At 38.9% G+C, this 25,406-nt stretch overlaps 1 protein-coding gene and 1 long non-coding RNA gene across 4 annotated transcripts; one reads left to right on the top strand and one right to left on the bottom strand.

Annotated features, from left to right (window-relative positions):
- Positions 1-1,426: 1,426 nt before the first annotated feature.
- LOC101481664 (alpha-N-acetylgalactosaminide alpha-2,6-sialyltransferase 1) lies at positions 1,427-17,422 on the bottom strand (the record flags this gene model as incomplete). The annotated part of the gene is given in 10 exon segments (XM_076887869.1): positions 1,427-5,400; positions 5,402-5,430; positions 5,943-6,042; positions 6,720-6,803; positions 7,463-7,566; positions 7,656-7,794; positions 11,242-11,404; positions 15,966-16,128; positions 16,302-16,575; positions 17,340-17,422. Coding segments are annotated over 10 exon segments (1,284 nt in total), but the record flags the coding sequence as incomplete, so codon positions are not given.
- A 175-nt stretch (positions 17,423-17,597) lies between these two features.
- Positions 17,598-24,792, top strand: LOC112435250 (uncharacterized). 3 transcript variants are annotated; one of them, XR_013099887.1, is made up of 5 exons: positions 17,598-17,953; positions 20,222-20,306; positions 21,034-21,191; positions 21,618-21,675; positions 24,304-24,792. It is a non-coding gene; the product is annotated as an uncharacterized LOC112435250 (long non-coding RNA). The 3 variants fall into 3 exon arrangements; XR_013099886.1 differs by having other exon boundaries at positions 20,222-20,313; positions 24,307-24,792; XR_013099885.1 differs by having other exon boundaries at positions 20,222-20,313.
- Positions 24,793-25,406: the final 614 nt, after the last annotated feature.

Genomic DNA, 25,406 nt, shown 5'->3' with positions numbered 1-25,406 from the left:
TACATGCTTTATCTATACTAATAAAAAATTGCAGGAATGCGAATACCACTACCAAATTTATCATCTGCTTTTAGTCACTTCACTGTTACTACAGCTGTACCAAAGATGTTCCCCTTCAGCACTGACTGTTGACAGAGCACTTTCAAATAAAAACAGTAAATTTTGTATTAATTTTATATTTACAGCAGGTTTACAGTTTTAAGACTTTTCAAGTGCTCAGAGAATATATCACCAGTGTCAAAAATGCCATGTCAAGCTAGGTTTTACTAGATGGAACTTTAAAACAAACAGATGTTGCTGTGAAACATTGTTTATTTAGAAAATTCCATCATATTGCACATAAATCCAGTTTAGTAGCTGTCTAAAGGAGTTATTTATATGATGAAAACCTGATTTATAGTAATAAATAGCTTAATTAAAGTAATACCTTTACTTAAATAATGAATAAATTTGTATTCATCTACGTAAATAAGTCATCAGTAAAAACAAAACCCAAAACTTTATATGCTAATTTTATAATTCTGCTACATCTCAAGAAGTCTGTTAATAATAGATTTTATTTTTCATTTTATTTTACACTAAAACAAAATGACTCTCAATGGCAGATATCAGATTCATAAACAATACATTTACTGTATCGAAAACATATGAAGCACTTTTTTATCTGAACAAAATATTAACTGTTAATGTTCTTTGATTAAACTGATACTATTGCAATGAGCTGAAAAATCATAAGCAGAAAAGCAATCAACTACAGAAGTTTGGAAGAATATCTGTGTAAGAGTGCAACTGACCCTAATCCAAAGACATCAAACAAAATGCTATGTTAAGTTTGTTCAAGATGTTTAAGTTAAGTTTTAAAAAATAATAATAATAAGTAGGCATGTCTTGATGCATGCTCAATCATCCAGGTAAGGAAATGCAAGTGGCAGATGGACACACTGAAAAAAAGGGATTGGCCATCTCTTGAATTTATGTAAGCATCTTGCGTGTTCTTGTTGTGTTCTGTTCTTGCATAAGGGAAAAGAAGAAAAGCATAGATGCATTAAATTAATGGACTAATATGTTAACATTCAGTTCATTAAATTTATTTAGCACCTGTTCACAATGCCAGTGATCCCAAGGAGCTTTATATTTTAAGGCACAGACTCTGCACAGAGACATATCTAATGATGAGACATCATCTTATTAGGACATTTTGGAAAGGAGGAAATGTACCACTGGATAAGGGGAATTGCAGGATGAAGAACTGTGAATAGGATGAGATGATAACAGAAATGAGCAGCAGCAAGAAAAGAATCATAAAGCAAAAGATAAAGTATAAATAAGGGATGCTACAGGGCACAGTGATTTTAGGTTAAAACTTTTAAGCAAACTAGAAATAGAAGTATGTTTACATTATGCTAGTAAATTATAAAATACAAAATTAACACATCCCACAAAAGTCAGCTTTATTTCCTACATAAATTTACATGCACAATGTACACAGATGTTACAGATCATTTGAGCTGTCTTTGGATGTCATTGATACATCAAACAACTCTATACAAAACTTGTTGTGTTTGACTGAACATTTTGTGTTTCACAAAAAATAAATTTTCTGGAAGATACAACTTTTGAACTAATTAAGAAAATAAAATAACAGAGAAAAACTGTAACATCAAAACAAACCACCACAATAAAATCACAACTTTTTTCTCCATTAAACCTCTAGAAATTTAAATTGACTATAAAAGCAAAGTCAACCACTAAAATCCAACAAACAAACAAATAAAAAAAAGGATAATAATATAATCTTGTTATTATGCCTTTTTCCAGGGGTGGAATATATAATTGGCTATTTGGTTTCAACATGAAGATATTGTGCCACAAGTAAAAGCTGTAACTACAGCTGTCACAAACAGGTATTAACAGCGTTTATCTTAAAGCTAAATAACACATCAGACGTAAATAATTATACAGATATACCTGGATTACATATTACTCTTTTGTCAATATTTGATATATAAGCTGAAAAAGCATAAATGAAAACTGAAAATCTGCAACCAATAGTAACCAAACAATATGAAGTATTCAAATGCAAGAAAATACATTTGATTACCTCACACCATTTACATTTTCTGCTAATGTTAGAAGTTTACATTTTGTCTGGAAAGCATTTATACTGACACTTCAGTTTAAAACAGATTAATTTCACTGTCAGTGCAGTTCCATGTTTCAATTTTGCAATACATGCAGGCAGGGCTGGACTGGGACAAAAAATCGGCCCGGGCATTTTGACTAGAGACCGGCCCACCAGGTATTATAGGAAAAACCATAAAGCCTTTGAATGAAAACAAACGCTGTTGTCACAGTGATGTACACTGTCTTGTTGATATATATGTATCAGTCTAATAAACTTAAACCTACACCATCCTCCCTATTCTGGTATTCTAAACAGTACCCGAAAGTAGACTGCTTGGTCGAGTTAACCTCCTGAACTATCTACAACACATGGTGAAAACCTGAAATTAAGACAGAGAAGACTAGAGGTGAGACATGATCATTACTGAATACTGATGACAGATTTAGATATATTTTCATAAACCATTCATTTGCCACATCAACAAACAGCATGGCAGGGCAAAATATTTTTTCTAACATGGCAACCTTTAAAAAGTGAAAGGAGACAGAAAGACAGGTGAGAAAGAATAAAACTTAATTGACTTTTTGATGGCATTTTACACACAGTACTGGTACAGTATCTAGAAAATGTGGGAAAATACTGGCATCTTATACAATACAGTACACTACTTCTGAAGAAATTATGATGGGACCATAAAATAAATTACTATGTACAATAATGGATTTCTATATATTTTACATCAGATGAAAACGTTTGTTGTAAGATTCAGATAATTATTTGTTAAAAGCGAGACATTTTAAATGAGAATAAGAAAATATTTCTTTGTGCCCCCTCTCCCTGTTAATGCCCTACCTGGGCCCCTGGCAAAACTTTGCTAGATCCGCCCCTGCACAGTTACCAGCAGTCAGCTGCTTAGAAAAGGATCCTGGTGTTATTTGTCAGAAACCGTTCATAACTTCCCTTCAACTCATTTGTCACCTAAAAGGTAAACCTGTTTCTCCATCACCTGTTCAGCTCTGATGATTCAGTAAGGACATCTCCTGGTTTCATCTTCATGTTTCCCTCTCACCAGATAACCAAACCGACATCATGACCAGCTGCTTTTGCAGCTGTGGCTCCAGCAAACATCAGCTGATACTAGAAAGTAATATTACATAAATTCTAACAACAGCTGATCAAGCTTAAACGTGCTGCCGTTGTTTAGCGCGACATCCGCTGTTTTCCCCTTTCTGGCACAGAGTGAGCGATAAACAAACAAGAGAGAAAACCCAATCAGCTGATCATTGATCAGTTTCATGATTGAAGTAGCAACAGGAGAGAGAGGGGAGAGAATGAGAGAAGAAGAGGCAGCTGTGCAGCAAAGACACAGAAAAACTCCAGCTTTGTGTCTTTTTCATTGTAGCTGAAGTTCGAGACAAACTGCTCCTTTTCAGCTCAATACGAAACGCGTGATATTTTCTCTGAATACCAGACGATTCCGTTTTTTTACAGGAGGGTTGGAAACTCTAATAACTAACCTTACAAATAAAATAAGATAAAACAAGTTCAACATCAATAATATCAAAGCACCCGCCCAGCAGTATATAAACGCCGTCATGCTAGCTAGTACACAGTACGAGTTATTGCAACTGACTGTAAAAAGTCAGCATAACGAAAATAAACTCCACCTAAACTTGGTTTATATCTGACCCAGATAGACTGCAGGTCATAACTTCTTACCTGAAGTTCAGTTCACCGCCTCTGCGGGTCTCTGCTCCTCCTGCCTTTCCGTCATCCACCTGCCAGCGTGTTGCATCTGCTGGCCTCCACCACTTGCTAATGTTACTGAATCTGTGGAAGCTCCGCAATAGCCACCACCAAACAACTGAGTTATTTTTACACATCTCCCAGCATCTGGCCAATCCACCACCTTTCAGTGTTTATACCGTTACGGAAAAAACAAAACAAAAAAAACATCGGCCCATAAAAACAAAAAAATCACCATCGGCCCACCAGGCAAATGCCCGGTATGCCCGATGGCCAGTCCAGCTATGCATGCGGTGCTATGAAAAGGTATTTGCACTCTTGCTGATTTTGTTTTTTGCATATTTGTCAGCCTTACTTCAGATCATTGAACACATTTTATTATTATACAAAGATGCTAATAGAATAAATTAACAAAAGTTAAATACAAATATTTTATTAAAGGGGAAAAAATATCCAAACCTACCTGGTCCCAAGTAAAAAAGGAATTGCCCCAGCTTTTTAAATCATGAATTAACTTTGATTAACCACAAATTTACTAACCAGACCAAGGCCCGATTACTGCCTACTGAATCAAGAAAACTACTGCTGACCAAAAAAAAAAGCCTCATCACATATTTGCCAAAAACATGTTGATGAGCCCCAAGAGTTGTTTTGAAAATATTTTTTGGACTGATGAGAGAAAATCAGAAATATTTGGAAGGTTTGCGTCCCATCACATCTGACAAGCTACTAACACAGCACTTCAATAAAATTAACAGGCAAACATAGTTGTGGTAACGTGATTGTCAGAGCCAATAAGTGATATAGCTATGAATGCTCTGGAGCTCAAGCACACTTTGGTTATGCAGAATTTGGACAAAGATCCAAAACACACCCCAACTCCACATCTGAATGTCCAAAAAATTTTAGAGATTACAAGATTTTAGAGTTTCCTACTTAATTTCTAAACTACAATGTTGGCATAACTTAAAACAGGCCAGTTATGCTGAAAACCCTTCAATGTGACCAAATTAAACCAATAGTAAAAAAAAAAAAAAGAGGCAAAGAGTTCATCTGCATTAATGCTCTTGACTCAATCCCAGCTGTTGTCGATGCTTGATTTTAATCTATGGAAATTTACCCACAGAGATGCACATTAAAATAACATGAGTGATAATAATCATAGCATCTTTGCTTTGGATGGTTTAGTTTGCATCATTAATGAGATATTACTGCTCGATCGTCTTTTGCTTTTGATAAAACCACAAAAGGAGTTGCAGAAAAATAAAACCAGCTACCATAATGAGTAAAACTGAGCATCACATATTGTCTCAGTCTTTGGAAAGTACACATAGTTGTTTTTTAAATCTGGTAATCAGAAATCTTGATCATGTCAGTGTTGCTTTTAGTTCTTTGCTTTTGACTCAGTTCTTTCATACAGCCTGATTATTTTCCTGTTATGAAGGTCTTTCCATGTATTCTTCTCCAAAATGTAGTCATGGTTGAGGTAGAAAATGACTTTGCTCATGTTTTTCTCAACATAGTAGTTAGTCGTCAGTCATAAATCCATATGCATCCACCTGAGGAAGACAGAAAGGGGGGGAAAAGAGTAGGACAAATATATTATAATTATATGTGTGTGTGTGTGTGTGTGTGTGTGTGTGTGTGTGTGTGTGTGTGTGTGTGTGTGTGTGTGTGTGTCTTTTTATTAAAATAAGAGGAAGGCAGGTTGAGGACAAAGTTAGAGAGGCAAAGGCTATGATGGTTGGGATCCATCAGATTCATCCCAGTTATTCTTGGATTTAAAACACCAAGAACAGTGAAAACGCTTATGTTTCATGAAGGGAAGTATGTGGTGGGTGGCACTGTATTAATCCCAATGGGGCGGACCTTTTGTTTAACTTGCAGAGCAAAAATGTGCTTTTTCATGAAAGGTGTCTTTGACTCTTCATCTTATTTCTGATTCATCTGGGCTGTGTGAGAAAGCTCCTGAAAGTTGACTTGCTCATTCTAGAGTTAATTGCCAGGTCAATGCTTCTAAAGCTGTGAATACCAACAATAAGCACACAAATTTCAAGTAGTTTTAACTCACTATGTCACAGGTGTGCAGAGCCAAGAAGACAGTGAATGCCCCGTTGGTTGGTCTGACCAAAAACCAGGATGTTTTATTCAGATTAGGTGACAGTAAGAACCTGTGAGTGAAGAAGAAGCATCAATTAAGCATACACATGGGGAAAATGAGCTACACTTCTATGACAGCAGAATAGGCAACCTCCAAATCCCAAACACACTGTAAAAGAACACATGCATAGAAAATTACTCAGTGTAAATTACTTGATGTTCTTCAAGAAGACTGGACTTCAGATCATGCTGACTTCTGTTCATGCTGACATTCATGTCTGAGTTACAATCTTATAACAGTTATTCCAGTGATGTTTTGCTTGTTTCTCATCCTTATTGTTCATTTCTAATAGGAATCCCAACTGTATGGTTGAATTAGCTAACAAGGTTGCATTCCTGGGGTAGAGCTGTAAACAACAAACGGGTGTGGCAGCGTGTGTGGAGTTTCAGAGCGAGTGTGGCTGAAGAGGAGTGCGTGTGTGCGGAGGAGCTGTGGCGGTGACTGTGTGGAAGAGGAAGCATGTGTGTGGATACCCCCCCCCCCTTCTCTCCCTGGACCCCCTCCCAACTCACTGCACATATATATAGCACTGAGGTGATCCCTGTTGTAAATAAATAATCTCCTTTTGTTCTCAAAGAAAGAACTGTCTGCGCGTGAGTCCATCCAGTAGCCATGAAAGCTTTCTTCTAACTATTCATAGCCCTTTTAACAAAAATACTATGTACAGGGTGTTAATTGCAGGCTGACCTGTTCCGCACATATCGGAGGAAGTCCTGGTGCAGAACGTAGAAACGACTTTCATTGTATTGCCCTGAATAGTAGGTCCTTGGTCTGGTGAGGTTAGAAGACGAAATATGGCACACTTGTTAGTCACATATATGCCACAGAAGATATTTTGATTTGTAAAAGACATATTAGAAAGATACATTTAAATTACATGTCACAAACATTTTATATGTATGCAGGTAAAGCTTCCATGTACACTCAAAATTTGCATTTGTGAAACAAATGGCAACTGGTTGAATTTAATTTGGTTAAATTCATGTTTTTTTTCTTTCTTTTTTTTCTATATTATATTATGTTACAGTGTTGACCTAAGATAACAGACTTTGAATAAATTAATAGATTAAATATATATATTTGTATTGATTAATATTTTATTTTGTCCAATTGTTGTATAAATACTGTAAAGGATAATGTATGATAGTACAAATAATCTTAATAACTTTCTCCTCAGTGGCATCATTATGTGTCCCATAAAATAGAAATAGAAAAATAGAAGGTTATAGTGTTTATTTATTTACTGAAAAATAAACAAACATATGTGTTTGGGAGTACAAAACATTTACATCATGATTCAAAAAACAAAACAAGACGTAAACAAATACAGTTGGAGTCTTAATTCCTTAATGGGATAATTGCAACTTTTTGAAAGTGGTGAAAACATTTCTTGATTAATTTTCTTTCTTTTTTTTGCATTTTATACTCACAGTTTATTGCGGTATGGGCCAGCAGAGACCTTTTCTCCTCTCAGAAGAGCCTTTAGCCACTGGAAATCCCTCATCCCCTCTGGAATCAACACATATTTTATACCCTGTCAAAAGGAAAAGGGGAGCCCTTATGTTTATTCTGTGCAGGGAAAATAAGTACGATACAACACTGTTGTCTTTGAAGTTTAAGTACCTCGTCATGAGGGGCAGATTTGTACCCGTACTTCTTGAGCAAGTAAAGTGATGTCGTGATGGAGTGGGCTGTGTGAACGTAAACCGATGTTTTGTTTCCTACATCTTCCTCATAACCCTTAGTGATGGCACCATTCATCCTGCCAGACAAGACAAGAATACATTTTATCAGTTGTTGCTAGCTAAAAGTGCAATACCAATGTCTAGGTGTTGACTACAAATATCTGCCATATATAAACTGCTTGTGGGACAGTGAGCAATTTCATGTGAAGTATCATCATAAAGCAACTCTAATTCGAAACATGCTGGAACATTGTGTAAAGTGTATCAGACTGCAGTTATTTGCAAATCGGATAAACACACATATTATACACAATGGAACACAGAAAAAAATGTACCATTTTAAGAAGAATATTACACTTTGATGGCACCAACACCTCTTAAAAAGATTTGTCCATATTTACAACTGTGCATCAACTGTCTGTATTCTAATAAACCTCCATAACTATTTGGGAACTGTGGTGTTCTGTGTCATCTCTATCCTATTCATCATTTCACATCTCACAAAGTTATTTTAGTAATTGTAGGGTGTGGACTGAAGGCAGGCCAGTTCAGCAGGTGGAGAACTGTTGTTGAAATAGATGTAATAGTATGTCTTGCTGAAACATGTAATGAATTCCTTAAGCACTGATAACCATAAACCATAAATAGATAGACATTGTGTTCTCATAGAGAGAAGAGAGAGAAAGACTATAATTTTTAAAAAGAGTTTTGTTAGGGAGTTTTTATTGTTTTATTTGATTATGCTTCAAATGTTATGTTATACTTATGTTCACATATTTCACCAGACTCAGTTTTCTGTAGAAACAGGAAGCTGACCCTGTGACTCTGTGTTCATTTACCGCAAGAGATCAGTACAGAAATACACATCCGCAGAAGTTGACTTGCATTATATTATTCTTAGAAACTGACTTGCAACACACACACTTTGTGACACACACACACAAACACAGCTTACACACAGACAGCATCAGGACCTGCGTAACAGGAAATGTGATTATATTTGCATATTGACGATGTAACCTATAAAAATAAACGAATACTGCAGTTCGTGGTGTCTCTCTGTCTGAGATTCACCCGTGCCGCACGTTATCAGTATCAAGTGTCTCAGTTTTCTTTATTCACCTGACCGTTTGTTAACTGTAAATCTCTGACAAGTTTCAACTTTCAATTTTTCTGACTAGTTTTTCACTCTGCCTTAGTTACTTTAACCTCCTAGGATCTGGCGTCCACATATGTGGAGATCATATTTTGGCTGGTCTAGACCAAAATACTACATTTTACTCTACAAGGGCCTGATATCCACTTACGAGGACATTATGCTGTCACTATTGAATCGATATTTAAAACACATTTCCTCATATGTGGATCTCATTTTTGTCAAAAACAAAAATCAGGAAAAAAAAATACAAATCAGCTAATTCTTTGTTTTTACATTTATCTAGTCCCAGTCAGCCCAAACAGCAAAGAGAAATTAAAAATGGATGCTATGAAAGGGTTCGGGTCTTAGGAGGTTAAATGATTTTGGCCACCTGAGGGTCCAAACATCAAGCACAATATTGATTTGTGGCCCTCTCTCTTGTAGAGATTTCTCTAGACTGTGTGGATCTTTTTATGATATTATTCACAGTAAATACTGCAAATTGTAAACATTGTACTGTAAACCATCACCCCTAACTGGTCACAGTAGATGGATATTCTGTTAAATAGGACATTTTCCCTTCAGGAGGGGTCCTTGGCTTGTTCTCTGTATTATTTTAGCATCTTTACCTTACAATAAAAAGTGCCTTCAGATGATAGTTGGTATATGAAAAAATTAATCGAATTGAATTCAAATAATGACTAAATTATTTTTCTATAGAAACAATGATGTAAGTCTAGGAACCTTTTATGTTTTTTTGTTGAGGAACATTTTTCCATAATTTGTAGACTTGGTGTTTTGTATGTTGTTGAACTGCTGTCCATCTTCTTCAAGATGCTCTTTTTATACCCAATTATGTCACTGACTTGTTAGTTAGCTGAATGTTCAGCTAGGTGTTTTTGTTTTGTTTTGTTTTGTTTTGTTTGTTTTTTTTTTGGGGGGGGGGGGGGGGGGGGGGTAGCCCTACTTCATTTTCCTTGTTTTTACCTGTTCCAACTTTTTGTAGTTAGAAAATAAACAAAAATGTTGTTTTTGTGGAATTTTATAAACATTTTATTTAGATTTTTTAAAATCAATACAAGAGTTTCTTTGATACGAGATTTATATAGCCATAGACTATATATAAAGGTTGGACATCGAAAGAGTAAAGCCAGTACGGAAGTGAATGAATATGGAAGCCTCCATTCTTCGTGAATGACAGCAGTTGTACAGAAGTCTATGATAAAAAACAACCGTTGGGTCCCCTGCTGTCTAATTTCTACCTCTCACAAGTTTAAAGTGTTACTGAATACAAAATAAAGTTAATTTTGTAAATTATGGTATGAAAGTAGGGGTGGGTTTTGATGATCGATTTATCGATTAAAATCGATTCTAGCTTGGATAACGTGATATCAATTCATTAAAATCCTGAATTGACTTTTTAATATAAATTTAAACACCAGAATCTCAGGTTAAACCTCACAAAAAGCTGCAGGTTTCATCACTCACCAAACAATATTGACCAAACCAGCAGCAAAAGAAGATCCAAACTAGGCTTCACTTAAACATCGTCGTGAATTCCCTCTGACTTTTGCCGTTTTGCTTCCACCATGATAAAATCACACTTCATGCACAGCTCTCTCTCGCTCTCAGTATACTTCAAGAAGAGTTTCTGTTTTCTGATTATTCGCTTGCTTGTTACGCAAAAGTCTACCGTTGTTTACAGCGCTGTGGGACGCTGTTTTTTTTCCTTTTACTTACTTCCAAAAAGAAAGCCTCATTTCTGCTGTTCAATACTGAACAAATTTGAACTTTAAATTATGCAAAATTGCAAAATACTTAGCTCTGTCTCTAATAAAACCTCTGTAACTTTGCTCTGCTTCAGGTCAGCAGCATCAGGTAATGTTTATATGTTGATTAATGATTTTCTTTCGTTTTTGATCTACTGCAGAATATTTTTATAAAATCCCAGGTCAGGAAAATCACCTTCACGTTTTTCTTTGTTTCATCCTCAGCTACTTAACAAGTAACATCACAGCATCTGCTGTGATGCTTACACCTTTGATAAAGTCTCGCAAGTGTCAGTTCTCTTTTTATAGATATAAAAATATGGAAATGTACTGATGCATGATCTGAATTATAATTTTTCTGACTGTCTGAGGCAAAATTTCCCCAATTTGAATCGAATCGTGAATCGAATTGAATCAAATCGTGGATCGATTTGGGACCTTGTGAATCAGAATCAAATAGATTCTAGAAATCAGTGACAATACCCAGCCCTATATGAAAGTCACAGAGAAAGATAAAGCAGTATGCTTTACACTGCTTTATCTTTTCTACACTTGGCCTAGTGCCTGTCAAACAAAGCCAAGAGGTTTGCTTGGGTTTTTTTTTTTTTTTGTCTTACCGAAAAACGTAATCATGGCCATCGATTTCCACCCCCTTCTTTGAGCCGTTCAGGATTCCTCCAGTACCTACCACAGCACAGCGCACGCAGCCATCACCACCTGGTTTTGGGAGAAGCAGTGGCTCTTTTGGCTTTGGAATCAGCTTTACTGAATCCATCACATCTGCAAACCAAAAGTTGCTGTATGAGTAGAAGAGGTTTGTTAGTTTGCTTTTTTTTTTTTTTTGACTGTCCCATTTGGATCTTTAGCCATCAGAATTGTTGTCTGAAGGCCAAGAAAGATCCCAAGTGGATTTACTTTACCAAGTGGATCATCATGGCCTTGCCATATTGGTCCATTTGATTGACCTTTATTATAATTATGTATTTATTTTATTTTCGTTTTTTAAAGACGGGACAGACATGACTGGAGGATAGGACAGGGAGAAAGAATGAAGGAAAGAGAGGGAGAGAAAGAAAAATAGAGAGGAGAAGAGACGGTGAGAAAGGGGGGAAGAAAAAAAAAAAGACAAAACACCTGGATCAACTGTATGGAGATAAAAAACCAGAAGAGAAAACAAACAAACAACAAAGAGCAACATAATAAAAACAACACCATCACAATAAACTAGCTAACAATAGATAACAGTAGATACTTTTTTAATTTCACCTGTTAAGAATGAAAAAAAGAAAACAAGTAGAAGAAAACGAGAGCAACATAATAAACAACATCACGATGATCTATGGGAATATAACTGTAAATACTAAATATTAAACATTATTGTGCAGCACATAAGATCAACAGAACACAGTGTGCTTTGAGGTAGGAGCCAAAAAGGGTGTAGTTTGTGTGTGTGAGCACCCGTGTGTACACCTGTGAGCATGGACGCGCTTGTATTTAAAAGGTTCCTTCATGTAATGATCTGCTAGAGGGTGTGGGGGGGCCACAGCCCCGTCCTCCAGGGCATGAAGCAGGTATGGAGGAGATCAAACCTCCAGACATCCAGAGGCCCTCAGAACACAAGAGACCAAGGAAGACCAACAGAGGGGCAGCTGCGCCACTGTCCCAGGAAGAGCTGAGGAGAGCCCCAGATAAGGGTCACTCAGCAGCTGCAGAGCAGAAGCCAAGGGGGTTGCAGTGGCGTGCCCGTGAGCTCCGCCGGCAGCCAGCTGTGCCAGAGTGACCGAGCCCCAGGCCGAGAGGCCAAGGGAACCCCACCCCCGAAGTGGCCCGAGCGAGCCCCAGGCTCCAGGGCCCAATAAGCAGCCACCAAGGAGTGAGCCGGTGTGTACCTGGACGCCCACCCCCGGACACAAAGAACCACCAACGCAACGATGTCTGAGGGTGTCTGCCACTGGCAGGGGAAGTGGTAGTAGGGGGAGATAGGCCTCCAAACCTTAGAGGGCCTGAGATGTCCCCAGAGAGGTGGCGTCTGATACCCGACCTGACATATAGACACAGACATACAGGCACACACAGACAGATACAAACATCCATTCCCACCCTCATGCTCTCATATGCAATTACTCAACACTCACCCAACGTGGAGACAGACATAGAGAGACACTGTACACACAATCACACTCCCCAAGCGTACTCTAAGCCCCGGGTCTAGGTACCCTTGCCCCTGGAGAAGGAAACTGCACCCAGACCCAGGTGGTGTTACCCCTTTCCCTGGGGTAGGGAGAAGCAGACCGCCCCGACTCCGCAGCAGCAGGGAGCCCCCACACTCCAGACCCCAGTCGGACAGCCAACTTCTCCTCCTAGCCCCCTGCTCCAGCAGGCCGCAGAGAATGGGGGTGTGTGAAGACTCCAAACCTCCCTCCGCCCGCTCATATGTAGTGTTGATGCATGTGTGTTCTAAGGTGCCTTTAAAACCCAGGAGGGCATGGAGCTACCTGCCAGAGAGCAGCAGGTAAGCGCATAGCCCCTCCTGCTAGCCCCGTTAGTTTGCTTTAAACTAACGTTTCATATTTAAAAGATGTACCGTATTTCCCGGACTACAAAGCGCACCTGAATATTAGCCGCACAAGCTAAAATCAGGGGAAAATCCCGTTTTGTACATACATTAGCCGCACCTGACTAAAAGCCGCAGGTGTTTCAATGTTGACTTATCATTACGGTATGTCTTTATAACGATGTCTCAAACAAGACAATATGATGCAGGTAGCATATAGTTTGAATCGATGGATATTAACAACTAAATCTTTATAGCCACCATCAGAAAATATAATACATCACCTGAAAAAATAGCATGATTCATCCCAACACTCTCATGATGTGTAAACTCTTTCATATCGAACCACATTAAATTCGGCACATGAAAATTTCCAGACAAAATAGTTCTCTGTTAAATTACAATAGAGCGACTACCAAAACAGTCGCTCGATTGTCTCTCATAAGTCTTCATTCACTCAAAATAACAAAAAATGCCTAAAATGCATACTTTAACTAATCTGTTTACATTAAATTCAAATTCAAATTCAAATTTTATTTGTCACACACACACAACCATACACAGTATGACATGGGGATGAAATGCTTGTAGCTGTACAATGCCCGACCATTAAATGACAGAAGAAAAGTTTTACAATATTTACAATTTACAGTTTACTACAAAAATTTACAAACTAACTTAGGAATTTACAGTAAAGAATGTGCAAATAGCAGAAGAGATTATAAAGATAAGGATTATAAATTATAGGAATTATAGGATTATAGGAAATGTGTGGTAGTGCGTGTGGTGACGTGTGTGAGAGTCCAGTCTTATAGTGACGTGTTTGGGAGAGTCCAGTCCTACACCTGGTTCAGGCCCCGAATAGCCTGGGGGAAGAAGCTCCTCCTCATTCTCTCTGTTTTGACCTTAAGGGAGCGGAAGCGCTTCCCAGACCTCAACAGTGAGAAGAGTCCATTGTTGGGATGGGAGAGGTCCATCATAATCTTCCTAGCTTTGGACTTGCACCGCTTGGTGTAGATGGACAGCAGGTCAGGGAGCTCTGATTGAATGATGCGTTCTGCCGAGCGCACCACCCTTTGCAGATCTCGTCTGTCCTGCTTGGTGCTGTTCCCAAACCAGGTGCAGATGTTTGCCGTCAGGACGCTCTCGATGGTGCAGGAGTAGAAGTTCTTGAGCACCTTCAGTGGCAGATGGAAGTCTCTAAGTCTTCTGAGGAAGAAGAGACGCTGACGGGCTTTCTTAACCAGGGTGTTGATGTGACAGGACCATGACAGGTCCTGAGTGATGTGGACACCCAGGTATCGGAAACTGTCCACTCTCTCCACTGGCGTGCCACTGATGATGAGGGGTTTGTAATTCCTCGCCTGCTTTGTAGTGAAGTCCACAATCAGCTCCTTAGTCTTGCTGATGTTTAGGAGGAGGTTATTCTCCTGGCACCAGGTCTCCAGGTTCCTAATCTCCTCCAGGTAGGCCGTCTCGATGTTGTCGGAGATCAGGCCCACAACAACAGTGTCGTCAGCAAACTTGACAATGGAGGTGGTGTCGGATGTGGCTACACAATCATAAGTGTACAGTGAGTACAGCAGGGGGCTTAAAACACAGCCCTGAGGCACTCCAGTGCTGAGTGAGATGGAGGGGGAGACTTGTTTTCCCACCCTCACTGATTGGGGTCTGTCTGTGAGGAAGTTGAGGATCCACTGACACAGTGATGAGCTGAGTCCTAGATCCGTCAACTTGGTGAAAAGCTTAGAGGGAATTATTGTGTTGAATGCTGAACTGTAGTCCACGAACAGCATCCTAACATAATTCCCTCTGCCAGTGTCCAGGTGACTCAGGGATGTGTGGAGCAGGTGAGATATGGCATCGTCTGTGGAACGATTAGTCCGGTAAGCAAACTGAAGTGAGTCGATGGTGGCAGGAAGTGAAGAAGTGATGTGATCTCTCATCAGTCTTTCAAAACACTTCATCACAGTTGAAGTCAGTGCTACTGGACGGTAGTCATTGTGGCAAGCGGGCTGTTGTTTCTTTGGAACAGGGACAATAATGGACTGTTTGAAGCACGTGGGAACCACAGCTTGGGCCAGGGAGAGGTTAAAGATCTCCGTGAACACCGGTGCTAGTTGATCAGCGCAGGCTCTAAGGACCCGGCCAGGAATTGCATCTGGTCCTGCTGCCTTCCTGGTGTTCACCCTCCTGAAGGTGTTCCTCACGGCATGCTCTGTGATGACGAATGCATTTTCTTCACTGGTGCACTCCGAGCGCGCGCAGCCGTTTGTTGTTTTAATTGCTGTGGCGTCGAAGCGAGCATAAAACGTGTTCAGCTCATCAGCCAGTGAAGCATCTGCATTCATCATTGGAGAAGCTGGTCGGTTATAGTCCGTTATTAATTAGTTATTAGTTAATTAGATTAGTTAAGTAGATTTTAAATGTAAGCTTTTGTTTGATTGGTATATGTTCAGTTTATACCAAGCACATTTTCCTTAATGATTAATTATTTGAATAAATAAATATTTGAATTTATATATTTTAACTGTATTTTACTTAAAATAATTGCTTCATGTTTTTTTTATTAAGTAGTCCAGAGTTAGGTTTATATCAGCACGCCATCTTTTCCATTCATCCATTCCTAAATGCATTGACGTGCTGTTATTTCATTGGCTGTTTAAACATATCTCATAAAACTACATAGGTGTTTAAAAATCCAGTCAGAGAATAGATGTATATTACTCTGTCATTCTTCAGTCTGGCACACAATACTGACCCAATATCAGCTTCATAAAGACCTACCATCATATTTGTAGTTCATAAACCCAAAAGGACTGTTGAAATGTGAAAGGCGATTCCACTCGCTCATGTTAATGTTGTCTTTGTGCAGAAACAAACGTATGTTAGGAAGAAAAGCCTTCTTGAATTTCTCATCCTGAGAGTTTCGTAGAGACTGAGCACATGTCTGAAAATCATAAAAAAATATGAAATGATGAAACAAGTTAAAAATGAATGACTTGAAACAAATCAGGAAACAGCAAAAGCAATATGTCTGATATGACTCCAGCTATGCTGGCTCACATCCATAAAGTTAATACGTTCGACTGTTTTTACTATATCTTGTCTTAACATGCTTACTGGTCGTCTATGTTGAGTATCTTTGCTGTAAACATCTTCAAAATCCCACCGAGGAAGCTTCTTGAAGTCTTTTTTGTAGAGGAGAGCCATGGGGGTCTCAGCTACAATGCGTTGTATTGTGTTGTTTTTTGCTGAATCTGCTATTTCTGCTATTTCTGCTTCAAAGTCAGGATGTGGTGGTCCTGATTTTAATTTTCTTTCCCAGTATGCCCTGTACCTCTCAAGCACAAAGTCTTCCGATTCACTGTCATCTATTTCTATGAAGGTTGACCAGCTGAATCAAAAGGGAAACAGAAGCAACATAAGATAATTAGTGAGACAAGTGTGTGTTTCTTTGAAAAACTTTACAGAAATAAAAAAATAATTTACCAGTAAACAGATTAAATCAATCATAGGTTTTTCATGAGTCAACATAGAAAAACACAACCCACCTGATGCTTTTTATCCTATTGTCTAATAAATTCTAAATAATCAAGATACACGATGACAAAAAAAGCAAAGAAAAAGACTTTAAAATTAACTCTGCCATCTCTGGTTTGTGGAGTTGTTGCTGTTCAGTTAAGCTCAAAAACTATCTGCTCTCCCTCCTGAGAGCTGCTCACAGGTGGAAGAGCCACCCAACACCTTGGCACTGATGCAGCAGGGCAGGACTATAGCACAACTGCCATAGAAAGAGCAATACAAAATCCAAAGCAAACAAATTCATTCAGAAGCAGACACACCCATACACAAAATGTCATCAGACGTTTGTGCCTTTATCACACAACAAAGGGATAAACATGCACAAGAACATTTTAATTCCCTGGTCACGCCAGCCTGCATTCCAAGCACCCTGGCAAACTACTAACACAAAGTTGTTTTCCATGAATGTGTGAATGTTAGATAGAAAAGACTTAAGCATAAAAAATGCTTCCATGAATGGATGAATAAAGAAAATTGTTTAAAGCGCTTTGAGTACTACTCAGGTTGTGTATTATGTAACACCGGTCTGTTTACCTTTTGGCAAGGGCGATCGTGACTCAAGAGTTGGGAGTTCACCTTGTAATCAGAAGGTTGCCGTTTCGAGCCCCGGCTTGGACAGTCGCGGTCGTTGTGTCCTTGGGCAAGACTACTGGTGGTGATCAGACAACACGTTCTCACTCCCAACTCGTCAAACGTGTGACGCATGGTCAGGCTCCCTCTGCTTCACTTATGGACGTGCAGGGTACCCCTCTCGCCTCGGGAATTGACGTGAAGGGTCCTCCGATTGAAGAGATTGCCCCGGAAGTGCCTGTTGTCGGTATATTTAGACATTTTCCAAATCACATTGTAGTGACGTATACAGAACACAATAAATTATATAATGTAAACAACTACCTGAAAAACAGGTAGAACGATACTTTTGTATCGTTTATTGCATTTACGGAGGGAGTGGTGTATGCTGGGTAATGGCACAGCTAGCTACTGGGTGACTTTATTCACCCGCTTCGGCTGTTATCAGTCCATACAATGGGCGTTATTAGCACAAATCAGTCCCATAGATATGGGCCATCTCCTGCTAGATTGCTCAGAAGGTTGTTCTCATCCATCCAGATGGAGGATCACTAACAGGAGCGTGGGAAGACTCCAGAATCCACTCTGGCTGGAATCCGGTGGATATGCAGTGTGTACAGGTAAGACCATTTAAACGGACAGCATTTATAGAATGACTATTAAAAGTCAGCGAGTGTCAGTAATGTTAATGTGGTTATGTTAGTACTACACAGAGTGCTAATATAACAGCTTTAAGATGCATTTGTAGATATTATTACGTGTTTTACCGTCTTTATGGTGCTAGCTTAAAGTTACGGTGTAAACGTTAGCTTATATTGGAGTAAAGCTGTTACTGTTTAAACGATGTTAGCACAGAAATATTAGCTTCTATCATGACTGATGAAGTTACTAGTTAATAAAGTTTTCAGTAAAGTGTTTAATCGCAGCCACAGATTGACAGCAAATATCTCGATTAGCTTCAGTGCATCTATAATAAATATGTGCAAGTTTCAAGGGTTCAAGGGGGTTCAAGGTTCAAGGTTCTTTATTTGTCACATGCATAGTTATACAAGTATAACACACAGTGAAATGTAGCCTGACACGCTCCTCGACATGTGCAAAAATTGGGGGGGGGGTGTAGAGGAAGAACATTATATATACATATATATATATATATATATATATATATATATATATATATATATACATATAGTATATACACTGGGTGAATGTGCAGTAGTAGCAGCAAGCAGGTGAATTCTGTACATTAATATGAAGAGACATCTGACTATTTTACAGGATAGACAATATAAACATATTTAAAATTAAAGGAATTGAAATGTACATTGTGCCTTGGTTTAGAGTGTCTGGAAGAGAGTCCTGTCTCAGTCAATAGCTAGGTTTCATTTGACGTAGACGTGACGTCGACGTAAAGCGCGAAATTTGACTGGCGGTCGGAAGTGAAAAAGATAAGCGCAAAATCACAGACAGACAGTACGCAAAATGCCTATGTCCTGTTGTGTTTACGGATGCTCCAGTAGGTCGACCCGAGAAACTGATAAACGGTATTTTAGGGTACCAAAAATAGCCCAACGAAGAGGAGAAAAATGGAAAATTCTAACCGAAAAACGTAGGAAAAAATGGATTTTAAATTTACGTTTACAGTCGGGAGGAGCAGAGTCTGCCAATGCCCGTGTCTGCAGCGACCACTTCGTCAGAGGTAATGTTATGTTTGCAAACGAACTTATTAGCATTAGGTAGTCGTTAAATTCTCGTTTACTTAGTGCTTTTAAGTTAGTAGTCTAATATTGACTTGATTGGGACTATAGGCTGCCCAAGTGCTTTGGATGACGAAGAGTCGGAGGACTGGGCTCCGACGGTCAATCTCGGCTACGAACGAAAACCCAGATCGGAATCAGTTCTCAAACGAGAGAAAAGAATGAAGCTTAAGGCAGAACAGCATCGATGTGCAGAGGCGATTTTGGATATGCAACAGACGGCTGAGAGCCCGGATTTGAGCCTACTTAATTAGGCTACTAACCCTGCCATACAATTGCAATGAGCTGCAATCACTTCTCCATCCTCCTTTGCAATTACCCAAGTCTTCAGAGGTGTCTCGTTAGACCGCTGAGAATGGTTTACCTTGAAACAAACAACTGTCACTCTAACGAAGTCCTAAGGATGTGGCATGTTTGTTGACGTTAAAGCCGCTACCGCTAACTGTTAGCGTGTTTAAGATAAAGCAATATAAGAACAAACACTCACCCTTGCAAACACCAAACTGTATCCATCACGGAGACGTTTTGTTCCAAGGTTGTGGACCCACCCGCTGACAAAAAAATTGTACGCCTCCAGACTCTTGAAAGCTTTCATTTGCTGCCTAGTGTAGTAAGAAGTCTGGAGGACCAAGTAGTTGGTGATATCCACAGCCTCGATAGTAGGCAAATCCTTTACTTCTGTGGTGTATTCGGACATTTTCAAAGAATACGGATCACGTCCGATATATTTTTTAACTATCTGCTTATATCTCTCCCGAGAAACGGGGTCTAAAGTTGCACAATAGCTGCTCTCCTGACTCTCCACAGTGTCCTCCATGTTTACTTCCGCCCTCCACTCAAAAATCGCGCTGCCTCCGCACGTCATCAGAACCACGTGACCGCAACCCAACTATTATAGATGATGTGAGAGGGCGGGTGTGTGTGTTTAGGGCACGGATGGCTTGGGGATAGAAGCTCCTCTTGAGTCTCTCTGTCCTTGCCCGGAAGATGCGGAACCTTCTACCAGATTGCAGAAGTTGGAACAGTTTGTTGCCAGGATGGGACGGGTCAACTAGTGTGTTTCCATAGATTACCTCTGTATGAATGTACTTCTTAAATGAAGGCAAGTGTTTGTCCTTTTTTGTTCCTCAGGTACAGTACGTGATATCAAGGGCAGGCGGTCAACACTGGGGGTAGACAAGAAGCAGACGTACTTCCAAGAGGGAGCTGCAGTGAGGTCAGAGGTCAGAATCTGAAACAGCTCAGGTTTATATTTTAGAGGTTATAAAAAATCAAAATGTATTTATAAAGAAACCTTTAAATAATAGTCATAATTATGATTATTATAAGAAATATCAAACATTTAAGTGGATTTTCTGTTACACATATTGTTTTCGCCCTGCAATAAACTGGCAGCCTGTCTTTGTCCTGTATCAGCTGGGATAGGCTTCATCCTCCCGCAACCCTGAATTGGATACATTGTATTCCAATTATGTAATCTGATCATTTACAAACTCAAGGTATCTAATCAAAATGTAAGTAATAATTATAAAATGGGAAAGCAGAAATAAGTGTGACATAAATGTAAATGTGTGAGCTGACATAGAGCTACATGCAGTCTGAAAAACCTTTGTTGTCAAGTTTGCAAGTATGTCAGCACGAGACATTCTTACATAGAAGAGACATTAAAGTCTCTAACTCAGTGAAGTATTATTGGTCCCGTCTGTTTGGATAAATATAGTAAGTTGATGTATGTCCATTTATTGACACATTTTCTTAAGTGCTTATCCAGTTCAGGATCACAGTGGAGCTGCAGCTGGATATGTTCACTAAATAAACCTTACAAAAGTTAACAATAAACCTGCATCCCTGTACGTTGTTGTCCACAGGATGAGAAAATCAAACTGGAAGACTGTGGAACATGTTAATAAATGTTTGTGTGTTTATGCCTGTGTCTTTCACAGGAGGCGCTGGAAGGTTTCCCTAATAATTCCTGGTGAATCAAAGCAGAACCATAAAGATTGCTGGACTACATGATGGCCTTACCCCTGAGCAGTCATCCTGTTAAAGGAGGAACCAGTTAGAAGCTGTTTTCAAAGTAGCTGAGCAGATTTCATCTCAAGTAAGCAATTAACTGTTTGTTTATCTGTTCTGCCACTTAAAGAGCATTTAAGGACGTCTTTCGAGTGTCTAGTTGAATTAATTCTACTGGCTCTCATGGTCATTTGTTATTATAGACATATTTTTCATGTTCATCCAGCTATTTAGTAAATTCTATCTATTTAGTAATATCCGTCAGCTATAAAATGTAATATAAATATAAAAATATCTAAATATCTCCTGTCCTTTATGTTTTAATGATGTAAGTCTGTTATCATGTTACATTAGCATTCCTCACATATCAATGAGATGCTGTACAGTACAATCCTACTGACACAGCAGAGGGATAACGACGGCTATTCAACATCGTTACACGACACATTCGAGCTGCATGATGCAGACAAAGTGACTAAATCATCTTTTTTGTGGTTTATTGTCTTCAAACCAGCAGACAAAGCTGATGGCAGAAGATGTCAGAGAAGAACTTCAGGCCGTGGACTGAAAAGGTATTTTTTTCGTGTTATCAAAAGACATTTGGAGTGGCAGCTTCTGCAACTGGTTGTGCTGAAGTAAAGCTTACAGTCTAAGAAACCACAGTGTTGATATTCAGCACAAAGAGAAAAGCTCACTTGTTTGAATTTATTTACAATCATAGTTTTATAAATTCTGACTGTAAACAGCTTTTACAGCTTTAATATTGTTTGACACTCGATATCAGGTGATAGGGTTTAATTTAAAGGTTTCTGTTTCCAGAGGTGTGGACTTGAGTCACATGACTTGGACTCGAGTCATTAATTTTATGACTTTAGACTTGACTTGAAAAAATGTTCTAAGACTTGTGACTTGACTTGGACTTTTACACCAATGACCTGGGACTTGAATTGGACTTGAACCGGTTTACTTGAAAAGACTTGATATTTCACCCCAAATATAAAATTTAACATGCATATTATATAGAGATTGAAAACGTGACGTCATTCACGGGTAGAACCGCAAAGGATTCTGGGAACTCGTGGCAAGAGGTACTAGCGCACGCAGGCTTTCAATTGAAATCAGTTATACAGCGATAAAAAGAAACACAAAAATGTCAAGAAGCTGTTGTATAATTAACTGCAATAGCCGGTCGCATGACAGCCACGGGAAGCCGACGGGTAAAGAGATCGGTTGTTATCGGATTACGTCGTTGAAGAGAAATTGTTCAGCCATGTTTCCGAAGTGACAAACAGGCGACGGATGGCCTGGATTACAGCCATTCAAAGACCAAATATAACGTCCCAGAACACTCCAGCTCACAGGTTAGTCTGCTCCAAGCATTTACACGAAGGTCAGTGTTTTTTAGTAGTTAATACGTCATTTTTCTTAACATAATTAGTGATATAGGTTACAAGCAAGTCTGGCGCTGAACAGAAATTGTCGTGCTATGCTCCTTTGTTTATTGTGCATAAATAGTGAATTGTCCTGACACAATATTGCGTTTCGCTTCTGTTGTTATGGTACATTGACAAAAACATATACTTTTATTCACAGGGTAAAACAGTTGTTTTGTATCACTAATTGCCCAGTACGATTACAGCATACAGTATTATTGTCACTGCTACATTTCTGTAACGCGTACCAGAAATTATTTCCACTGCTAATTAATTATCGTTGAGCTCAAAGGTCCTATTAATAAACGGTTAAGGAATGTGTATTTATGACGACGATTTGTGAGACTGGTAAACTTATGATACGTACGATGGTCTTTCGTTCTACACGGTGCATTTCAAGGTCCTGCACCCATCTGTCGGTAAACTGTACCTGGGCTTGTTGCAGTGACCTGAAGTTACTAAACTTCACGAGTGTATGCACTCACTCCAAGAACCGTATGATTATAAATATGCATATAAATATGCTACGATGAGATAGCTGACTTCATCTAACTAGCAAATGTTTTCCAGGCTACGTTGGTGATGCAGTTTTTTTTTTAATGTATATGATATTTTTGTCATGCGATTTTAAAGCCGGTCCTACAACCGCATCCAAGAATAACATGCAGCTTATCTCAGAACTGTCGGTGAAAATTATTCTTGGAGCTAGGTTTAATTGAGCTGCATTCTAAAGAGGTGCAATTTCACAATTTGTGTATATTTTCTAAGTTCACTATTTTGTCATGTGTTGAGAAAAACAGATTTAAAAATTACATGGTCTAATATTTACATTTAGCATATAACTGCAACATGCGTTTTTTCGTTTTTTTTTAATGACTCGAAAGGACTTGAAATTCAAAATTTCAGACTTGTGACTTTACTTGGACTTTTACACCAGTGACTTGAGACTCGACTCTGACTTGCCTGACATTACTTGAGACTTGACTTGAGACTTGAGGATAAAGACTTGAGACTTACTTGAGACTTGCAAAACAATGACTTGGTCCCACCTCTGTCTGTTTCCCAATGAGCCATTTACACTGACCAGTGTCAGTTTAACTGTGACACATTTATTATTTAGATTCAACAAAGAAATAACTGAATGTAAAAAATGGCAGCCCTCAGGCCAGGTTTATAGAGATATATGCATGCATTATGAAATTTATGTATCCCAGATAATTGTTAATCATCTAGTCATGGCAGAACTACCTCTTCCTCCCAAGTTAACTGCAACCCAAAAGAACTAGTGGGGCTATTTACACACTCACAACCAGTGTGGGGTAAAAAGAGCCACCAAAAAGCTGTCAGCCACAGATGTGCTATAAGAGTTACAAACTCTACTTATGGAGAAACTTTCTAAGTCTAACAGAGGACAGGTACTCCTGCCCAAATAACATGATATAACCCCACATACAGCCCAGCCATAAAGTGAACCAAGTCATTTAGTTAAAGACAGCATGGGACCAAATGCATGTAACCAGCCTGCATCAACCTGACATTTCTTCCTCCTGAATTAAATGAATGAATGGATGAAAGTTAAATGACTACAAACCTAAAGCCACTAGTTCCCACACTGGAGCTCCCTGACACTGTGTGTTAACCGTATTTAGCTTGTATCAACAGTTGTAACAGGCTAAGCCACTTGAGACACTGCATTGAATGATTGTTCCTGTCTTAATGATTTCAGCTGACTGGTTTCAACTCAGATGTTCTGCTTTTTCCTTTCAGTAGATCAGAGCAGCTCGTGCTCCTTCTGCTTCCAATTAAGAAGAAGAAGAAGAAGGCGAAGGCTTCAGCGAAGTGGCGTTCATGGTCTCAGTGAATAGTCACGGTCACACACTGCATGTGGTTTTAAAAGCAACATGTCTGTTCACCACAACAATGGAGATGTGTAATATTAGTGCAGCTACGGTTTGTTCTTGAACACCAGTTTTGTTTTCTACTTTGATCACTTAGACCAAAAAAGTGTTGTTTTCAGATTCTTTCTTTTACATCTATAAACCACCTGTTCGTTTTTTTTATTACAATTAGTTTCACATGAATGTTAGTGTTTCCTTCATGATCTTTTAATGCTTACACTACACTGTACATGTCTACATTAGAGACATTTCTGTTACCTGTTTCTGTTGACTCAGAGTTGTGAAATGTTCTTTTATTTAATGCACAATATGAAGTTCATAATTTTCTTACAAATAAAAATCTAATGACAAACATGAACAGCTGTGCTTATTTCTGAGACATGAGTTTTTGAATGTGTTCATATTTAGACAGTGTGCATCTGTCTGCTGAAACTGTAATGGTGAACCTGAGGTGATGGTCAACAGAAGGCAAATATATATCAATATAAAACAATATTGAAGTAATGTCTTTACCCTCTGCAGCGTGTGCACGCAATCACCTTATTCACTGTAGCAAACATGCACCGCTAGCTCACGTGACTGTCTCCATGGTTACATCGTATATTATTAGCTATGTAAACAGCTTCCAAAGATACCGCCATAGCTCTCTGCAGCTGTAACACTTTCACACTTTGCAAATCATTTCATGTTTTTGATAGTTATGAAGACAGAATATGTTTTTAAGGTCATGCTAGGCGGTTGCTATGGTGGTTGCTGTGGACTTGGGTGGACCGCATCCGATTCCTGTTATTAGCTGTCCGCCGTAGGGAGGCTGCGTTCCATTTACAAGTAGTGACAGTCTGCCGCAACTCGAACTCAAACCTCGCTTTCTTTAATTATAGGCCTTTTATAGCCGTTCATGACACGCACACACACACACACACATAAAGCACTTTGCCTCACCATGAGAATGCAACTTTACCTAACCTAACC

The sequence above is a fragment of the Maylandia zebra genome, linkage group LG8, assembly GCF_041146795.1.
Source record: "Maylandia zebra isolate NMK-2024a linkage group LG8, Mzebra_GT3a, whole genome shotgun sequence".
Taxonomy (NCBI): Eukaryota; Metazoa; Chordata; class Actinopteri; order Cichliformes; family Cichlidae; genus Maylandia; species Maylandia zebra.
Note: the sequence above shows the minus strand (reverse complement) of the source record. Positions and strands in the feature narration are given on the sequence as shown.